Here is a 22,824-nt window from a genome sequence, read left to right on the forward strand (position 1 = left end):
AGAAACACGCCCAACACATTTAGCTAAGGCGTGACAGGGTTACAACTCCATGCATCAAAGTTATATTTAGTTAAGCTAAGATTGAAGTAAAATTGATTTTTCTGGGTTGTCATGGTAAAATTGTATCACACCACGTAGTATTGTCATAATTGTCGCGGCAACAGCGGTCAATAACTTCAATAACTACCTTTGCGTCTTTAAACATGCAAACATAAAAGCGGCTGAAAACATACTCTGCCAATTTATTAAATCAAAAGGAGGACAATTTTTATTATTATATGCTGGGTTTCCTGTGAAACACATAATACACACATATCCATCTGAGAAACAAATACCTATCTGTATTTAAATTTACGCAACTGTTGATCTCATGTAATAAGAACGATATAAGTAATCTGTGTAAGTTTGTTAAGGACGCTCTAAACTACAGAAATGCACTAAATAGTGTTAATAACTGAAACACAGTTAATCTCCGAATAACTTCTCGATTATGCATTGTTTAACTAGTAAATTCGTATAATTCTTTCACTTAATGCCATGTCATGTTGTTTTATGTATTTTACATGTATATGTATCGAAGACGATGAACTATTACAAGTCTTAAATAAACTTTTCTGTTCTGATCTGTTCCTATCACAAAAACGGTGTTGTACCGATATTTCTAAATAAACCGATAAAAGGAAAAAGACCACTCCGCTGGCATAAATTGTTTTAAGGGAGACAATAAGAACACATGCGGCGACGATTTTCCTATAGAATTATTTCGAATGGTTTTACTCTACTGTTTTATAGTTTAAAAAGATTTGCGAAGTTAAAATCTTTGTAGTCACTTAATTATAATGAACAAAATTATGGTCCCGCCTCATGGCGGATAAGTTTTTCAAAAGGGCAAGTTTGGACAAGGTGTTTTTGCAGTTACGTGGTATAATGACGCGAAACATATTTGATGATGAATATGTAGTTAGTTGAAGAGGTTTATGTGAATTAAAACCTGACAATATATAAATTACACCAAGAAACGTGGTCATGCTATAAAACTAGAGCTACAACTGTTCGCAATAATTTACAATAATTTATTTATCTTTGCAATCCCTCAGTATCTGCATATAAGTCCACTTACTATAAAGTTCAACCTGAATACTAAAGTATTGAGCATGCACTTTTTTCATTTAAAGTAACAGTGGGATTGGCTTCAAATGCAATCTTATGATAGTCTAACAGGTAAGCTACATACACGCAAAATAACAGCTCAAAACATCCATTAAAAAAGTTCCTATTTATAGTCCTTGAAAGCTTTATCTTGACTTTATTTGCGTTGAATGCAGTTCTAAGGCTGGTCAGCACATAGGTTACATACGCTAAACATAGCAGCACATTTCATCCATCCAAATTCAAAAGCATTTACTGAAAACCGTATTTACATTTAAAGTGAAAATGACCGTAATCCGGCTGACTAAATATACATTCGTATGCTTAGTCAGAATATAGGCTACCTCATCATCATCAAAATCATCATCATCAAAATCATCATCATCATAATCATCATCATCATCATCATCATCATCATCATCATCATCATCATCATCATCATCATCATGATCATCATGATCATCATCATCATCATCATCATCATCATCATCATCATCATCATCATCATCATCATGATCATCATCATCATCATCATCATCATCATCATCATCATCATCATCAGCATCATCATCATCATCATCATCATCATCATCATCTCTCCCTCTCTCCCTCCATCCCTCCCTCCCTCCCTCCCTTCCTCCCTCCCTCTATCCATTCATCCATCCATCCATATATCTCCAAAGGTTTGAATTGGTGTAAAAATATTATCTTACGGTATTGATTGTACTATACAGTCTGTGCTACATTGTAGCAGCGTGGTATTGCGAGAGATTCATAATTCATAATAGGCCCTAGTCGGTAGTGGAACGACTCATAACGTTTGAAAGCCAGTATATATTTTCCCTCAGAGGATAAATTAATCGTTATCACTCTGCGCTTCAATACACGTATGACGTCATCAGTGCGTATATAGCTTAACGTATTAAATTGAAAAAGAAAATGTTTGGATAGGTTATTGATAACCGCTTTTATTTCCTAAAGCTGAACTAGAAATATATAAGAGCAGGCATAATTGACCTGCGTCAGGCGAAAATGGTTTCTGTTACACATGCGGTCAGCGAAGTTCCAGACATGTCAGCGCCTTCGATAATTCTGGTTAGGAGCTACCTTGTCCGCTATTGAGACCATGACACTGTGCATATGTCATGATACCCATTTCCGCATGACGTGGATCAATTATGAAGTCTGCGGCGCTGTACCACGGCATTAACGAAAGCAAATGTGTGTATGCATCACACAAACGGATCAGCAACGTTTATTCAGCGACGCGCATTGCATTTACGGATCGGATATATTTATGAGGCGACCCGCATCGCATATACGGATCGGATATATTTATGAGGCGACCCGCTTCGCATATATAAATCTGAACACTTCGGACAGTGGGCTACACCACACCGTCACTCTGATGTACGAAGGCGGCCGTAATATTGGATTCGGAACTACTTTTGAAAACAAGATGGCGCCCCCTCGGTTCAAACGCCTCGTAGAGGAAAATTAAAATGTGTGTTTTTAGCTAGTCTGTTTCAAGATAACATTCTTTAAGTAATAATTTAATGTAGATCTGTGAATTCCCACAACATACTTACAAGCTTGTTAAAATTTAAAGATGCCAGTATTGACATTGAGATAATTTAAAAATTAAATCGACTGTTTTCGTGATATTTTGTGACACTACGAGGATTGCTTACATAAAGTATGAAATACATCACTCATTGTATGAGCATGGAAGGCCGAGTGGTCTAAACGGTTCGAGCCCATTTGAGGGTTACTTTTATATTTTTATTTGATTTTATTCTTGTTTTTTTTATTGCAGCTTTTTAGATTCAATCAATGTTTGCATTTACTAATAAAGCATTTAATGAAATAAATAATTTGGAGAGTTTTATGTTTGTTTACAAGGATTGCTTATATAAAGTATAAAATAAACCACTGACTATATGGAAGCACTGATGGCCCATTGGTTTAAGCTCTTGAATTTTACTCCAAGGGTCAGTAAATCGAGCCCAGTTAAGGAAGACTTCCTTTCTTTTTTTACATTTTATTATTTTTTTTTATTGAGTTGTTTTGTTCCAACGTTTAGTAATCAATTTAAAGTATTTATTAACAAACTTCAATGCATGTCTTAATCTGTGAAAAGGTTCCTTTGAAATTGCTAGTTTTCCTCTTACTGGACTATCCTCTTACATGCCCTTGTATTTTAAGATAGAATACTTTCCTCTCTAGAGGAAAGAGGTATGGGTTTGATTCACATCGGGGGCTTTAGAGGATGATTCATTTTGAGACAAATGTTAATATTTGCTTTAGTGTATCCCAAAATTAACCTAATATTAAATAAATAACTGTGAAAAATAATTCAAAATAAAGTTTGTTACTATATATCCTTCTTTCCTATTGTTTCATCCATTGCAAAAGATTCATTCACCCCCTGAGTTTGCAATAATGACATATTTCTGATAAAACTTAAGTTAGTTATGCTTATTTAAAAAAGTCTATAACATACATGTTGTATTTTCTATTTAGCTTAAAAACATGCGAATGTTTTTATTATAAGGGAAAATTTTAATTTAGGTAAAAATTAAGTAAATTCAGCTACACATGCTGTGTAAATACCAATAATTCTGAAAATATTCATGTTTAAACAGTGTTTTTGTGTTTATTAGTCTATTAGAATATTTATTTATTGATTTATATCCAAATTACTTAAAACGTTTTATGTTTTCCTATAAAAATAATGACTGAACAGATTGATAGGAAAGATACCAACATACTTGTATCAAGGTTGCTAGGGTGCCCACCTTGAATTGGCCTGTTACTTAGGAAATACCTGCGCTGAAAATGATTTTGCCATACTTTTGCAGGGAAGATATCAAATGTTTAATTAAATGTCTCACTTGTGCTGAAAATCTTTTCAGTCAGTAGAAAAAGTCAATTTCACTCTTTAAGTGGTCGAATTTACAGGAAATGAGGCTACATTGTGGTCCATGGACATGAACATTCAATTATGCAAGAAACATGTATAATTTGAGGGAAGCATATGACAGCAAACTTAGAATGGACATTCATTTTAGATTGTTAAGTAACTAATACTATAAATGACTTAATAATGTTGTAAAGCTTGTGTTTGACGTCCTTGCTTCTCACAGCAGAACAGTTTAGGCATAAATGATTACTCTTTTTCTTTAGAATCAATATTGATGCATTATTACTTAAGCAAAGTTGAACTCTTAAAAAACACGATGACTGGGGAACTGAATTTTTCATGTTGCTTGCAATTTACTGAACATAATGTAACTGGTGAACAAATGCCTTCTCTCTTTACAGGGAGATGGTGTTTTTCATAAACATCCAGGTTCATTTGTATAAATAAGACCTCATAACATATCTATATACATGTAGTATAAAATGAATTCTAATCTATACAATTATGATGATGACATTATGTGTTTCGCTGTAAATTTACAGAGAAAATATACTACAGCCGCATGTCACCAGAGTTATTAAAGGGCATTTAGACAGCATTGCCCCTGACTTTTGCCCATTTTGAAATATTCTTATAAAAAACTGATTCTTTGTTTAGTGTGCAAAGGGGATGGAGGAGCATTTGTTGGTGCCTTTTTAAAAAAGTTGTTTCATAGTGTGGAAAATTGAGTTTTAAAATGTATACACAATGCCTAATATGAGGCAAATTCCAATAATGTCTGTGGTTTTTCATTTAAAAACAAGAGATGTGTTTGTCAGAAACATAATGCACCCTATTGAGCTTCTTTGAAGCCGTATATTTGACCTTTGACCTTTAAGGATGACCTTGACCTTTCAGCACTCAAAATGTGCAGCCCTTTGGATACACATGCATGCCAAATATCAAGTTGCTATCTTCAATAGTGCAAAAGTTATGGGAAATGTTAAAGTTTTTAGACAGACTGACTGACGGACAGTTAAAAAGCCGGGGGCATAAACAAACTGTATTCTTATTTGGTTTATGAGTGTTACCGGTATTGGTGTCTCCCCAGTATTGAAATAACCAATTTACACTTAAGGCTAAAACAGGGCTGATCCATTACCTTTCCATCACCAGGTTCATAATGGTTTTACAAATTCACTGAGTGTAAACATTGGGCACTTATATAGCTCAAAGTGATTGGGAAACAAATTCTTGTGTTCTGAATATTCATGTCACATTTTATCTTCAACATGAACTACAGGACAAAATACCTACGTTTCATTGAGTCAAACATGCAGCTAAAAATTGATGTACAATGAATAGCCCTTAGTCATGATATATTACTTTCTTTTTAACAAAAATGGAATCGTATACAATGCTAATCCCATAATGCTAGTTCACTTATTTACTATTCACTTAATATAAGTTATATCTTGCAATTATTGTGTTATCTTATAACATCATTCTGTATATATAGTAGAACAAACACTGTTGTCCACTGATAAAAAATGCTAACAACCAAGGTTAAAAAACATCGCAAAGCATATTGTTGTATACTGTGTTCGTTCAGTTGTCGACAATTAAAATACATGTATGCATGTAATATATATGATTGAAAATGAATACAACAATTATTTAAGACGATGCCAAACATAACATATTTACGATTCAACATATTTCATGATATTTGTAAAATAAATATATCAATACGAAATTTTATGATTAAATCATTAAAAATTATTTTTTATGTCAAGCCAGTCCCCTTCGGTATAGCCCTTTGAGTCTATTATGTAATACGTTTGAACAAAATACTTTATGAGATATAGATTGGAGTTGTTCAACCCAAAATTTAACATAAATCGACGAAGTTGAGAAAGGGCAATGATGCTTAATTTCTTCTCAGTGTTATAGATCTTGGTCATTGACCTCACATACTCGCAGTAAAAGTTTCCAGTGACTTCCGGTTGAAGCTTAAACAATATTTACTCGCACACAAACCTTACTCTCAATTGTCAACGAATTAAAACATACATAAGTCTTCTTAAATTGCAAGTTAAGTGTTTTGATCGAAGATCCCTCCGATCACGTTATAATTGAAACGACACGTATTCATTTCAATTAAATATCTTCAATAGTTACACATGTGAAGAAAAGAAGACACAATTGAAACAAATGATAATCGTTTTGACACTGTTACAAATCTGTCTTCAAGAAAGTTAACAGAAGCAAAAACAAGTCTACTGTCCAAATGAATATCTTTTGTACCGTCTACCATGTAGATTTATCAAAGATACACAGTGACCTAGCGGAATGGGAGAGACGGATGCGACTCGCAGAGTATTTCCATAATGATGAAAATCAAGAAAGGAAAAATGAAAAGGAGGAATATGAGATAAAGAAAGAAAGCCGTTTTACCCCTGAACCTGGTAGAGAAAAGTGGCTAGTTGCTTATATAGAAGCAGCTAAAAATGATATTCTAAATGGCATAAACGAAAAAGGACAGTCAAATATCACAAAACAAGAAAAACGAGCATTGCGCACGTTACTAAATGATTCCAGTATAATAATAAGGCCTGCAGACAAAGGTTCTGGAATAGTGATAACAGACGAATAAGAAATAGACTCGAAAATGCAAACAAAAGTTAAAGCAACCAGCAAATAAACTATTTAAGAACGGCATTATCTCAAAGAACTTACAACAATTCTTGATACCCAAATATCCATCAAGAGAAACTCAAAGGAAATCCAAAAATACATAAAAAAGGCAACCCATATAGATCAATAGTAAATGGCATTGGAACAAGTACTGAAAGAATAGCAGAGGAAGCAGAAAAGGAGCTATGTAACGGAAACATCAAGCTATATAAGAGACACCACAGCATTTTCAAACCGTAATAGAGAGGGAAGTAGATACACCATTACCAGAAGGAATTATCTTATACTGTTTTGACGTTGTCAAGTTATATCCATCAATTCAAAAGAAAGAGGGCCTAGAGGCATGCAAACAAGCTTTAAATGAACGATGTGTTCATCAACACTGATGAAGTGATTGAAATGATTGAAACTGTTTTAGAAAAAAATGTGATTTAATTTTGTGGACAAGAATACAGACAACAAGAGGGTGTAGCTATTGGGTCGAAACTTGAGAGAAATTATGCGTGTTGTTACTTGAGAAAATGGGATGAAAAATTATCTGAATACAACACAAAAACAATATTTTTTAAACGTTTCATAGATGATGGTTTTGGACTATGGACACATGGAAGTGACGAATTATTGAAATTTTTCGACTATGCTAACAAAATACGTGAAAACATCAAATTAGAATTAAGATTGAATACAACACAGATAGACTTCTTAGACAAAAAAAATCAACTAGAAGATGATAAAATAACAACTGATTTATTCTCAAAACCAACCGATAAACATCAATATGTCCAATATGACTCAGACCATCCAACAAATGTGAAGAAGGCAATACCCTATGGACTAGGAATACGTTTAATAAGAATATGTTCTGACGAAAACAAATAGCGACGTCGGAAAAAAGAACTAAACAAAATCTATAGAAAAGAGGATATCCAAATAAATTTGTAAACCATGAATTATCCCGAGTTGATAATTTAAATAGGAAAGCCTTACTTAAAAAGAAAGAAACAAATAAAACAGCCAACAAGAGAGTACCACTAGCTATAACATATTCCAACAACCTTCCAAATATCCACTCAATAATTCGAAAAGATACCGACAAACTATATAAATCAGACCGAATTAAAAATGTATTCCCAGAGGTACCAATAGTTGCATACAGACGAGATAGGCATATTGGTGACATTTTAGTTCATGGAAAAAAAATAAAGAAATAAAGAAGCGTTTTCAACAAACACCAAAATCATGCAAGACTAATTGTATAGTCTGTAAAATGTTAATAAGAGGTTTTCATAACAACCCAATTAGTGAAATTCCAAATAAAGCAATAAAACAGAGCTGTTACATTTACAACTTGGTGTACGGCATATTTTGTTTTAAATGCCAGAAGATAGTATACTTCGGAGAAACAAGCAGATCGTTAAAGGAACGTGCCAAAGAACACGAGGCTGACGTGCGGCTACGAAGCGATAAACCAGTCTCAGAACTGTTCAATGGTGCTGGCCACAGAGGGCATCACATTATACATTTATTTCATGGATGCGCGGTGAACAGTCAAAAGTGTTGTCCCAAGGTATCAGGGATGATTTTAGAACTGTTGCCTATCGGCCTCGGGCAACAGTTCCAAATGTCAGCCCTGATACCGTGGGACAACAGTTTTGACTGTTCACCAAGCATCCATGTAATAATTGTTTTATTACCTGATAAAATTTCCAACATAGAAAAAAGAGCAAACTAAATATGTATTTACACACAACAGTAATCGATAATATAGATAATTTTGATTGTTTATCCCATCATCAGACGTGCATTGTCGAAATAAACCACTGTGGAATAAATTTTCCTCTATTTCGGCAGTGCTGAAATATAGCTGTCACGCGCGGCGGAGAATGGTCGTATTACTCGGAATCAACTATCAAGTAATTTTTTTTAGTAAAATCGAATCAGATTCAACAAAACAAACAATTTGATACCAAGATGTAATATATTTTTAACACATAATGCAACTCAAAAAGCAAAAAAAAACATTATTTACAAATATTAAGTGCGCGTACTCGTGACGTCATTATTAACACGTCATACGACACAATGCATGTTCTTTCACGCTAAAGCTGCAGTTGCTTAGTGTTTTTTTTCATCATTTCTTAAAAATCGGGGACGTAGAGTTATGATAAACAGAAAAACAGGTTAGTTACTGATCTTTTTGTAATGTATTAGGCTCGGCACGTCTAAAATAATGAAAACATGTTTGCCTAAAATAACTTTGGGATTTTCCGTGTAATTCGACTTTCCTATTCTATTTTTAAAGAAATAATTTACGACTAAGAAAATGGATGGGATAAATCGAATACTAGGTCGGTGCCAAGGCTCGTGGTTCTGATTTTCTAAGCCTCGCAAAATAAACTTTGCTTTATTCGGCACCGACCTAGTATTCTCTATTTATCTGCGAAGTGACGTCATATTTTCGACAAAACGACGTCATTATTCCAGCGGGCAACAGTTCAAACTGTTGACCGGTCAACAGTTCGAAATATTCACCAGTAACAGTATAAAAAATTGCAAATTTATTTTTCGACGAGGAAATAGCAAAAAAATAGTTAATTATCATTTATATAAGGCATCAGGTAATAATGGTATATCAGTGCTAACACAAATAAGAGACAGTTCCCGTTATAACAGACTTATTAAGGAATTGGGATTCATAAAGAAGTTTGAAACACAATCACCAAATGAATTAAATACAAAAAATCAACTTGATGTCCTGCTACGGGAAACTTTCTTGTAAAAAATATTTGTGAAAAACATTTTATGTCATCAACATTTATGAATGTAAAAATAATAGTACTCTATTCAATTTATCTTATCCATAATGTGTATATTATAGATAGAATAACAAGTATACATGATTATTTTATCAAATATCATTATAATCTTTTACGTAGATATGAATTGAAATCATTAGATTCATTTAATAAGTTTACCCAATTTTATTTAATTTATGATAACAAGTTTAGGTAAATTATAAATAAATATGATGATGCATTGTTTTATTGTAAAATATCAATTTAATAAATATATAAAGCACACATTGGACATATGATTGAGACATTATATGTTAGTATTTCAAGTTATTTCATTTTTGGCGAATTTTTACAGTTTTTGGCGCCATTTTATATAACGTCATTTATGACGTCATCATGTACAACGTCATTTGACGTTAAAGGATGTTCGATCGTTTTGTGAAAATTTTCAAAATATCCGGAATGCTATAATTTTTTGTATGGTGATTAATAGATCTGTATCTGAAATAAATATAAAATAAAAAAGGGAGGTCACCGTGAATAATTTTGAGATAACGAAGGTTTTTAAATACCACGTGCGTTTGAAAAAAGGTCATTTTTGCGGGGCATAAAATTGGAGGTACGTTAAAATGTTTGTGTGTAATACATTTAAAATGGCATAGTAATTGAGATTGTATTAGATTTGCAACTGTAACATTTGTATTATCATACTAAACACTTTTAACCAAAAATATTGGAAATCGTAAAAAATAATGAGAAATAAATATGACTAGTTTTTTGTTTTTTTTGAATGTTTTTATTGCACAGTTCAAAATAGATAACATGCAATACAGATACATATTTCTGTTGATATTCATTTCAGGTTCTCAATAATTAAAGGAAACTAGCTAAGCATTAAAATGAAGTAAAGAAATTGATAGGTCACCGTGGATTTTTTTAGTAATTAAAACATATCTATATAATAACTGCTCCATAACAATCAAATTATCAACTGAAATGTGATACACGTAGAAATATTTATAATGTACATTGTTATGAAAATATTTCAGATGTAATAAATGAAAAAACAATGGTGATATTCAAAAAACATCTTAAATTACCCCACCCACCTGTTACCCATGTTGTGGGTTGTAAATTGAACATATGTATTATTTTAAAATTATTATTTTAGAACTGTGAGATGTGTATCTAAAGACAAGAGGGCCATGATGGCCCTGTATCGCTCCACTGCTGAAAAAAAAGGCTGAAACAAATATTCTACGCATGTGCAAATACTTAAATATAGGCCCTATTTAAGCACATGTACACTTTTGTGACCACCTGGACTGGGTCAAATTTAACCCCAGGGACATAATTTGAGCAAACTTTGTAGAGGACTACTATATCTCACTACATACAAAATGTGGTAGCCCTAAGTCCAAGAGTTAAGGACAAGAGTATTTTAAAGTTTTCACAAAATAAGCAAGATATAAGCGTATATAATGTTCAATTTTGTGACCCGCGGGTCAGGGTCAAATTTGATCCAAAGGGCATAATTTGAACAAACTTAGTAGAAGACTATAAGATGTTCCTGCATACCAAATTTGGTAGCTGTATTCCGAATGGTTTTCGACAAGATTTTTAAAGATTTCACAAAATAGGCGCTTTATAAGCGTTTTTAAATTTTGTGAACCCACGCGGCAGGGTCACAGTTGACCCCAGAGGCATTATTTGAACAAATTTGGTAGAGGTTTATTAGATGTCACTACATACCAAATTTGGTAGCCCTAGGCCCAATGGATATGGACAAGAGTATTTTAAAGTTTTCACAAAATGAGCACTTTATAAGCATATGTTCAGTTTTGTGACCCCCGGGGCAGTTTCAAATTTGACTCTAGGGGCATAATTTGAACAAACTTGGTAGAGAACTATTACATGTCACTACATACCAAATTTGGTAGCCCTATGCCATACTGTTATGAACAAGAAGATTTTTAAAGTTTTCACAAAAAGGCCTTATATAAGCATATGTTCAATTTTGTGACCCTCGGGGCAGGATCAAACTTGACCCCAGGGACATCATTTGAACAAACTTGGTAGAGGAGTATAAGATGCCACTACATACTAAATTTGGTAGCCCTATGCTCAATGGTTATGGACGAGAATATTTGTAAAGTTTTCAAAATTTACCCTATATAAGCATATGTTCAATTTTGTGACCCCCTGGCAGGGTCAAATTTGACCCCAGGGGCATAATTCGAACAAAATGAAAAGAGGTTCATCCCAGAAACATGAAGAAATTTCATCAGAATCGGACCAGTATTTTAGGAGGAGAAGATGTTTAAAGGAAAAGTTAACGCACGCACGCACGACGGACACAGGATCATGACATAAGCCCTGCTGGCCTTTGGCCAGTGGAGCTTAAAACAACATAGAATACAATAAGCGGGGAAATTATGTTTCACACACCATCTGTGGTTTAATGCACTGCCAATATTATCTTACAACTTAGGTGAAACATGAGAAATACAACTGACATAAGAATCACAACTATGTTTGTCATCGAGAAGCAAACCTAATATGTAACAGCTATTAGATTTCATTGCTATTCTATATACAAGATGCAAATTACAATTGGTTAGATGTCAGGTAACAAATAACTCGCTATTGCACACATTATTTTCTCTGATTTTGTTACTCTGATTTGTCCGTTTGTAACCTCTGACAGGGGGCTCCTCAAACCACTCAGTCCGTTTCTTTTTGATTCAATACTAAAATGTTTAAGATGAAATCCACTTCCTGCAACTTTTCTTGTAACACCTTGACTTATAACTTTTGTATCAATCATGGTTTGCAAAGATTTGATGTTGGAAGCAAAATTTAGTTACACATTGTATGCTAATACTGCTCGGTCATAGCTGAATGAATATTTGTTTACAGTATTTTGGTCAAGAGGAACAGGGTTCACTAACTTTTGTAAAGCTAAAATATCATGTAGAGCGCCATGTGCCATGTATAATTCACCAATAACTTCTTTAACTAAATGTTTCCGCTTATATTATTTCATATTTGGTATTATTTCCTTTAACATTTTTAAGTATCTAAAAAGCCACAAATATTTTGCTGAAACTCAAACATTTTTCCACAAGTATAAACAGCATGGAGCAACACTTTACAATCAAAAATACTCTATATTATGCCCAACTAAAATAACTGGTGAAAATTTCTGTAAGAGTGTTATAAATCTTGTCAATGCAGATTTGATGGGGACAGCTGCTACTGTTTGTCCCTTGACAAGCATAGAGTAGCCAACAACTGTCACTCCAGTTATTTCTGACGCTTTCAAGGACATCTTCTTCTCAGGCATTACATATGTTGAAAACTGACCAGTTGAATGCACTGCAGCTATCTGAAATATGTGAGAAGTACGCTCTGAAAAAACAAAACAAAAATTTTACATAGAAATTGCACAAAATCCATTTTAGCTCCATTAATCAGAGAGCCTTGGGTCGCTCGCCCAAGTACAATGTAAACTTCTTAAAATACTTGTGCAGTGTTTACAATAAACATAAAAGGGAAAAACATTGCCCCCCCCCCCCCTCCCCAGGCCAGGACTTCTTTTGAAGCTTAATTTGAACAATCGTAGAAGAGGTTCCTTCACATCCATTCTCTATGTATTGTGGTTTAAGAGAGTTTTTCAGTTGAAGAGTTATTGATCGGAAACAATTTTCACACTTATTGTGACTTTGACCTTTGACCAAGTGACCATAATTTAAATATGTGTTATATACTGTCCAATACCTATGCACATGGAAAGTAAAAAGCCAATTCGTGAGAAAGTTGACAAATTATTGATCGGAAACTAAATGATCTACCGACAGACCATTATCCAGCAAAACAATATTAACTCTCTCTTCCGAGGGGGGCATAATAACTGTTATTATGAAAATTGAAACGCTCTTTTCTTCGATTTATGGATATATCAAAGTAAGTTTTTGGCATCTTATTTATTCATAAATCTGAAGAAGCGAAGAGAAGAGTGTTTAAATTCTTAAATGATGCACAATTATATACTATAGCCAGTTGTGGGTAATGTAACATTGCATCATCTATAGGTATTTACTATCATTTTATCAATAAAGATTAAGAATGATTTATTATATGAAAGCAAAATTAGTCTGAACTTAACTCTTGTTGCAATTCAATCATATGCTAGGTTGACCAACAATTCACACGATATCTCACATTGAGTTACTCAGCAGTAACAGGTTGAATTATGTTACAAATGTAAGTAAATATGTATATTTTTTAGTAGAAGTTGAATTTTGGAGATTTAGAGTACCTAAATACCTGAATTGGACCAAGATATACTTCTGTATGTGCAACACTGTGAATAAGGAATATGTTAAAACTTTACCTAACCCTCTTGTTTCCAAATCAAAGAAAACAAATTCCTTCCCAGTAGTGTCTAGCCCTGCTGGACCAGGCTTGGGTACAGGTGGGGGTAAAGTTGTAACTTCAACATCTTGGTCCTCTATGTTTGAACTGTATGTTGGTCCCGCTCGTACTTCTTGCACTGTCCTTTGAATGCCTGAACAGGAAAACAGAATTTCAAATTGGAAAATGTGCTTGCACCTTCATGGGTTATCTCCGATTTTTATTTAAAGAAATGATTACACAGCGTATTAATGCTTTTACAATAATCAATTTACAAACATTAGCATATGCTTTTAAATGTTCCTACTACTTTGCATATATAATTGATGGATCTATTGAAACCACAAAATCCAATCATGGCTTCAGAATACGGCACGGCGAATCGAACAGATGATCCTACAGGCTGAAGAGGTACTAATAATAATTATTACTAACCTCATAATTATTTATGGTATACACATTACTTCAATGGTCTTCTATTGTTAATAACAGTATATATTATAAAAAATACAATAAATAAATTGATAATTACGCATATGTCATAAATTTTGCTTATTCCAGGTTGGCGGTCCTCTTCTGAATGTCGTCACTTACGTTGAGCGCACGTAGATTCATGTGGAAGCTGGAGAACTGAAGTATGGCAAGCGGTTCGACGCATAATCCCAAGAAACTAGGTTTCTCATGAGAACCTAGGTTCTTGTGAAAACCTAGGATACCAAACGAGAACTTAAGTTTTCAGAATGAGAACCTAGGTTCTCATGAGAACCTTTCTCATGAGAACCTAGGTTCTCAAGCGTAAACCCAGGTTTTCAAATGAGAACCTAGGTTCTCATGAGAAACCTGTTTTTTTTGGGATTTCATAAACCTTGGTTCTCATTAGAAATCTGGTTTCTTGGGATTTCATAAACCTAGGTTCTCATGAGAACCTAGGTTCTCATAAGAAACCTAGTTTCTTGGGATTATGCGTCGAACCGCTTGCCATAACCTCCAGTTGTCACCCATTGCTTGGTACACGCTGGCGGCATATGTGTAAAATGAATAGAAACAATGTTCAGACAATGCTCAGTAATATTCTACGAAACTTAACTGTTGAATATTTGTGACAACAGGCATAAGCCGTCGGTAACCGCCTCTTGTTCATGTTTCCGTGCATGGGTGTTCTTGAGGAATGAAATTAGTAAAGTAATCGGTCGACATTGGTCTGAACACGTTAATAAAAAATTGAATTGTTTATGAAATACATCTTTAATTGTAAATATTATTTTGAGACTAAACATTCAGATCAATCGTTACATAATACATTGTTACAGCATTAAATGAGTTTCAAATATTCAGTTCCCTTGTTCGGGCCTCAAACGACTGTACGGTACAGTTTTCTATTTTAAGTATGTCTGTGACCTACATGTAGGAAGCAATCATTATGGTATAAAATACAAGTTTTATCTCTATTGATTATGTGTAATAATGTATTATTCAATCGTTAGATATCGGCAACACTGCAAGAAAAACTTATGCGCTAAAGACTTTGCAAACATATTTCAATAACTTGAGATATCTGCAAAAATAAAGTTCTTAACGGCGTGTTTTCATTCTGTCCAGCCCGTGTGTAATCATATGTGAACCCCATTGATCCTGCGCCCTGAATAATATGTGTCCCGTATTCCAAACGAGCAAATTTACGCCGTCCGACGCGTTATTCTGAAAACCTACTCAGAGAACCTATGGTTCCCGAATGTAAACCACGGATATGGCAAGCAGTTCGACAGTTTCTCATGGGAACCTAGGTTTTCAAATGAGAACCTAGGTTCTCATGAAAACCCTAGTTTCTTGGGATTATGCGTCGAACTGCTTGCTTGCCATATCCGTGGTTTTCATTTGGGAACCATAGGTTCTCATGAAAACCTAGGTTCTCATTTGAAAACTTGGGTTCTTGACGCCATGTGCAATCTTCAAGCGAGAATCTAGGTTCTCATTCTGAGAACCTAGGTTCTCATGAGAAACCTTGTTTCTTGGGATTATGCGTCGAACCGCTTGCCATACTGGAGCGTCTATAGACAAACAGTTAGGACTAACAACGATGTTGAAGATATGCTTTTATTCACAAAATACTTCAATTAATCGAATTTAACAGAAAATAAAAAAAACATGTTGACAGAAAAAAGGTGTCCATCAAAGGTGCTAAAGTTTCCCGGTATTATTCACACCTATATATTACCATTGTGACGAACCCTCTACCCGTTTTCTACAGTTAATTCAGTGTGACGAAACTGCAGTGTGACGAAACCTCCGTAAACCTTTCCGTCCAGTAGCCACATTATTTATTGCACCACAATTGCTACACTATATTTCCAAAACACATGCCTGTCCAAAATCCCTGCTTCCTACTGTGTTAAGTAAATTCATGGGCACTTGGCAAGAACTGCATGCTGAAAGCGATTCGGCCAATGTGTCGAGTTCAACGACACGTCTACTAGTTTTCCAACTGGCATCGCTGTTGTCACATGTGGTCACGCTTACCGACGATCCGATAGAAAAATCGTCAAAATAACAGTGGTCATACCGGAAATCTTGATTGTCGGTGGAAATAGTACTTCTATTGAAATCCATATTGTTCTTTGGAACGTTTAAAAAAAAAACGTTTAAGTTTCGTTTTGTATTCCGAATTATATCCAAATTAGACATTTTAAATGAAAATTATTAAGCCAAGTATCTGATTCTCATTGTTGACAAATTATCGTTTCGTTATCAATAGACGCTTGTATTTGCACAGAAAATAACATCTACAGCGTAAGCAAGCGTTTCATCGATGTCGATCACGAAGTGACGTCAAGCAATCGAACGCTTGGTTTCATTGCAGTAAATCTCGTAAATCAATCTCTTGCACGACGGTCACATTACATTCACCTTTGTGTTGGGCTCAGAACGGACTATTGTTATGAAAGCGTCTCATTCATGTCATGATCATTCCAAGCGTTCATCAGTGAGGTTACAGTATACTAAACAATCTCTTGCACGACGGTTACATTGCATTAACTGCATTAAAGAAAACTATCTCATACCATGATATCTTATATCAATCTTAATTAATTATTATAAAATTGATATGTTTTTTTTTATGTTAAGAAACCGACATTCATAAATACTTCGAAGCAATGCCTAACGTCACTCAATAAAAAATATGTTCAATTGTTTACATTTGCGAAGTGCGTGGAATGATTATATCTGTGTAAATGGGCAATAAAATAGTTCCAAAGAGTTGCATTAAAACTCACAAGTTTTTGCACGATTTATCGTACATTTAAAATTCATATTTCTTAATTAAATGCATGCGATCTTAAATATCCACTCAAATATACATTGTATGCGTTTGTTCGGTTTTAGCTATTTGGTAGACAAAATGGCGTGCTGAGCCTTTTGCAGAGTTGTATGTGAGAGCAAGGAACGACAACTCTGCGTGGAGATTGCTCGAAAATATGTAAATTCCGAAAATTTATAGGCGCATAATCAAAACAGTAAAACTAGAATTTTCACTGGTGAGTTATGATACTGTATAAACACATTTGATGTAGAAAAATATTCTGAAAATGTTGAGAATTTGTATATTGGATTTATTGAATATTACATTATTTTGGTTCATATCGTACAATATGTTTTTTTCAGGTTATTGGCTTGCCTTCTTAATTGAGTTGGTTACTTATATATTTACTATAAAGGTCCACTTATATATTTACTATAAAGGTCCTCACGTTTCCGAATGGGTTGTGATTGTATGTTTATGTACATTTGTCGATGAATTTAACTTCGCGGAGTCTCACTACATTGCCCAATATTTAAAATAATGCAAAATATGTTGGGAAAAAAGTAAAACCTACTCGCCCTGAAGAATTAGCCGTGAAATTTCAAAACATTTGGTCCTTCGCGCCACCTAAGAAGTAGGATTGGCTCATGCATCGCAAAATGGAGGTCGCGCCCGTGATTAACGGCCGATCTAAGGCCCGAGTGTTTCAAAAGGAACACACACGAACGAAAACAATTTTGTGTATATCGATATATATCGTAAATTAGAACACGATTTCGATTATATATGTTTTTATAAATATGTTCGCAAGTAAAATGAAAGCAAATAAATAAGTATTTCTTCGGTCGGTTCAGGATGTCTTTCTCCGTTGGCTAGAAGTAGTTGTGTCCGCGGGTATCTAGAGTAGTGTGTCGATCGTTGTGAATTCCTCGTTAAAAAGTAATACTGTGAAACCATTATTATTCGTCAGACATTAATTTTCGTCTTTTTCGTCCTTCGACCTATTGACGATTTCAAGATCCTAACGAACAATCATGTCCCATATTTGAAACAAATAAGACTGAATTACCGTAGGCATGAGGCATTTAAATCCAGCGTAATCCACGCATATACACAGGGCTCGAAATTTACACTCGCACACTCGCAAAATGCGAGAAATAAAGATTGCAAGGTAAGTTATAAGCCACTAGTATTTTTTGCAATTAAAGAAATAGGAAAAAAAACGAGTTATATTGCTAATTGCGTTCGACGGCGTGAACCGTAGGTCATTTTTTTTTGAACGTCCGAATACCCATATGCGGGAGCGCGCATCTTTTTTGTAGACTGGTATACTTATAGTACAGATACAAAGAACATGAAACAGTCGACTATTCACACTCAAGTTAAATCCGGTTTTGACACAAAGGGGTGTACATTATACAGTGTACTGACAACTGACATTTCCTGTAAAACGCGAATGCAATAAGGCTGTATCGAATGCGTCGACTTCGTTTAGGTATAATAGTGTTGATTAGCGCTTATTGTTAACAACTTTATTACCCATTTTTTGTGTATTGTGTTTTTTAGGGGTGTTGCAGATTATACAGCCAACACGCGGCGAATCCGGATTAAAGACAATACTATTAAACGCAATTAAATTTTGTCGATGTGTGATCAACACCTGACTGAAATATATTCTGCGCTTTTATAACAGATTAATAAAGAACATATTGATTTGTGTTTGTTTGTCCGATATTGTAATGGAAAAAGACTAATTGGCAATTGGCTTCGCTGTTTAAAACACTCGTTAACGGTTATTCAGTCCTACTTATTCGCTAATCATAACGACGAACGTGTCAATGACATAAAATAGTAAGGGACAGTTACTATCACCTGAAATAACAGACTTGTTAATTGGCATATGCCAAACAAGGCCCACCTCCTGCAAGTGACTACCAAGTGTCACCCCTCTTTCCCCAGCACGATTTGTTCGCAACCGCGTATTACATGTATTACAAACATTACAAACAAATCGGACGCTTTTTTTTAAACTAGCAATGAACGAATTTAAGTGCTGACGAAATAGTCATTTTTTTTAAAAAGGACAAAATTTTGTGCTGACAAAAATAAATGGTTTCACAGTAACTTCTTAATTGATATCGCCCCTGTCCGTTTATAACCGCATGGTAGAAAATTTAAATACAATATTGGTCATTTGAGAAACATGTAACATCAGGCACTAAAATTGTTCACTGAATTTAATGCGACGGAATAAACGAGTGTGTTTACTTCTCCCGGGCTGCTTGTCAATTTAATACCACGCAGTATAGAAGTGTGTTTACTTCTCAATGTATTAACTAATTCACTGCATGCTGTTTTTTCTGCCCGCCGTAAACCATATGACCTTTTCGGCAGATACATCACTGAGAATTGATTTTACTAGGAAGTTACACTAAATATCTAACATGTGTTAAAGTTGTTTTTAAGTTCAGTTGTTGATATTTGTTAACTTTCAGGGGCGTAGATAACCTCCCAATATTGGGGGGGGGGGGGCGGTCCAGTTTCTGTACTGGGAACATAAAGAGGTTCGTTTGAGAGGGTTGTCCTCTCCAGTGGTTCCGAAAAAAAAATACAATTACAATTAGTATGGTGCGTTTTGGGGAACTTTTATGTTGATATAAATGTTATTATTTTCTTTCCAAAAACTCTAATTACAACATAAAATGAAGTGAATGTTTATGTATTTTAATGACGGAGTTTAACAAGTGATATGAGGAATAAAAACATAATCATTACATTCACACTGAATATATTTCATTACTGATGGACATATTTAACACCTGAAAATGGGAGAGTGTTATAAATAACCACATGAAAATACACAACAACCAATACAATATGACATGATTAGTAAATAATGTATCCACATTTCGAGCACTATTAAAATACTGAACCAGGATGAATAACTATTATTAAATTAAGTTAAATAAACACAAATTACGGATAATTCATTTTTAAGCCACAATTTATCATGCACTGTTCGCGTTATGTTAATGCCAAGTGTCACATTCTATGAAAACTTCCCGAAGATAGTTAACCGTGATTCATTCACACTGACGAACTCATTGGCAACATCTAACAAGTCCATTGCGTCGGTAGCACACCTGTGCACGTGGAGCGTCATGAGGTGGGTGAGTCTCCCCTGTGTCATAGACGTCCGGAGGTACGTCTTCAGGCGTCTCAGGCCGGAGAAGGACCTCTCGCTGGTGGCGTTGGTGACGGGCCTTACCAGGACGTGGCGGAGGACGCGCACCACCTCCGAGAAAAAGAGGCGAGACTCAGGAGGCAAGTCGCGGAAGAACGTGACAATGTCCGTGATGGTCTTGACCTTCTTGTCCCGTACGGCGACCTGGTACATCTCCATCTGAGAGGTGAGCGCCTGCTCGTTGAAGTCGTCCCTGTAGAAGTCAATCACGCTCCGCAGATGAGTGGCGTAGTCACCACCACGGGCGCAGCGCACAAGAAGGTCTTGGAGGGATCTGTAGGTTTTGTAGCCTGGCTGATCGAATCTGTCCTTGATACACGCGATCACCAAATCAAATGCTTCAAAGTAGACCGGGCGGTACCAATCACGTGCTGTGGCTGGACACTCGTGGGCCCCGGTTCCAACGTCATAGCGTTTCGGCATCTTGCGTCGCCTGGGAACCACTGGCTCTCCTACGTCGACGTCATCGAGCTGGCTGTTGACGTCAACCCAAAACTTGTAGAAGGCATCGTCGGAGCGTTTGCTGGTCAATGTTTCCACCGTCATTGAAGCAACTGCCTGACCCTCTGATGCGGACATGTCCTTCTGTTGTAGGGTGCGGCTCAAGTTGTATGTATGTCGCAGGATGATGTAACCCAGATGGACACCAAAGAAGAGGTCGAAGCTCTCCATCTGGGACCGCACGCCTACTATCCTGGAACGGATCTCCGTGTCTCCGAGCTCGTAGCAGGTGTCCCACAAGGTCTGTAACACAGTGTACATGTAGTTGTCTAAGACACTACACAGGCTTGCTGCACGCACTGTCCATCTCGTGGGGCACAGTACACGGAACCCAGGGGTATCGGGGCTCATCTCCTCCTTCAGGGTTTTGTGTTAAATATTAATGATCATAATTGTATTTAGATCAACGTTAGGTTCATTAAAGATAAGAACGATCGCAAATTAAAATTAAAAGATTTGATGTTGGAAGTAAAATTTAGTTACACATAGTATGCTAATACTGCTCGGTCATAGCTGAATGAATATTTGTTTACAGTATTTTGGTCAAGAGGAACAGAGTTCACTTACTTTTGTAAAGCTGAAACATCATGTAGAGCGCCATGTGCCTTGTATAATTCACCAATAACTTCTTTAACTAAATGTTCCCGCTTATATTATTTCATATTTGGTAATATTTCCTTTAACATTTTTAAGTATCTAAAAAGCCACAAATATTTTGCTGAAACTCAAACATTTTTCCACAAGTATAAACAGCATGGAGCAACACTTTACAATCAAAAATACTCTATATTATGCCCAACTAAAATAACTGGTGAAAATTTCTGTAAGAGTGTTATAAATCTTGTCAATGCAGATTTGATGGGGACAGCTGTTACTGTTTGTCCCTTGACAAGCATAGAGTCGCCAACAACTGTCACTCCAGTTATTTCTGACGCTTTCAAGGACATCTTCTTCTCAGGCATCACATATGTTGAAAACCGACCAGTTGAATGCACTGCAGCTATCTGAATTATGTGAGAAGTACGCTCTGAAAAAACAAAACAAAAATTTTACATAGAAATTGCACAAAATCCATTTTAGCTCCATTAATCAGATGGCCTTGGGTCGCTCGCCCAAGTACAATCTAAACTTCTTAAAATACTTTTGCAGTGTTTACAATAAACATAAAAGGGAAAAACATTGCCCTCCCCTCCCCAGGCCAGGACTTATTTTGAAGCTTAATTTGAACAATCGTAGAAGAGGTTCCTTCACATCCATTCTCTATGCATTGAGGTTTAGGAGAGTTTTTCAGTTGAAGAGTTATTGATCGGAAACAATTTTCACACTTATTGTGACTTTGACCTTTGACCAAGTGGCAATAATTTAAATATGTGTTATATACTGTCCAATACCTATGCACATGGAAAGTAATAATACAATTCGTGAGAAAGTAAACAAATTATTGATCGGAAACTAAATGATCTACCAACAGACCATTATCCAGCAAAACAATATTAACTCTCTCTTCCGAGGGGGGCATAATAACTGTTATTATGAAAATTGAAACGCTCTTTTCTTCGATTTATGGATATATCAAAGTAAGTTTTTGGCATCTTATTTATTCATAAATCTGAAGAAGCGAAGAGAAGAGTGTTTAAATTCTTAAATGATGCACAATAATATACTATAGCCAGTTGTGGGTAATGTAACATTTATCATCTATAGGTATTTACTATCATTTTATCAATAAAGATTAAGAATGATTTATTATATGAAAGCAAAATGAGAAATTAGTCTGAACATATCTCTTGTTGCTATTCAATCATATGCTAGGTTGACCAAC

At 35.1% G+C, this 22,824-nt stretch overlaps 1 protein-coding gene across 1 annotated transcript; it reads right to left on the reverse strand.

The window, feature by feature from the left end:
- Positions 1-20,306: 20,306 nt before the first annotated feature.
- On the reverse strand, positions 20,307-21,353 carry LOC127846331 (zinc finger MYM-type protein 1-like). The gene has a single exon (XM_052377500.1). It carries the CDS (start codon positions 21,351-21,353, stop codon positions 20,307-20,309), a length of 1,047 nt encoding a protein of 348 aa, XP_052233460.1.
- Positions 21,354-22,824: the final 1,471 nt, after the last annotated feature.

This window comes from Dreissena polymorpha, chromosome 9, assembly GCF_020536995.1.
Source record: "Dreissena polymorpha isolate Duluth1 chromosome 9, UMN_Dpol_1.0, whole genome shotgun sequence".
Taxonomy (NCBI): Eukaryota; Metazoa; Mollusca; class Bivalvia; order Myida; family Dreissenidae; genus Dreissena; species Dreissena polymorpha.

Bases quoted from the DNA above. Each gene is read 5' to 3' on its own strand.
- LOC127846331 (XM_052377500.1), bottom strand. From the start codon at position 21,353: ATGAGCCCCGATACCCCTGGGTTCCGTGTACTGTGCCCCACGAGATGG.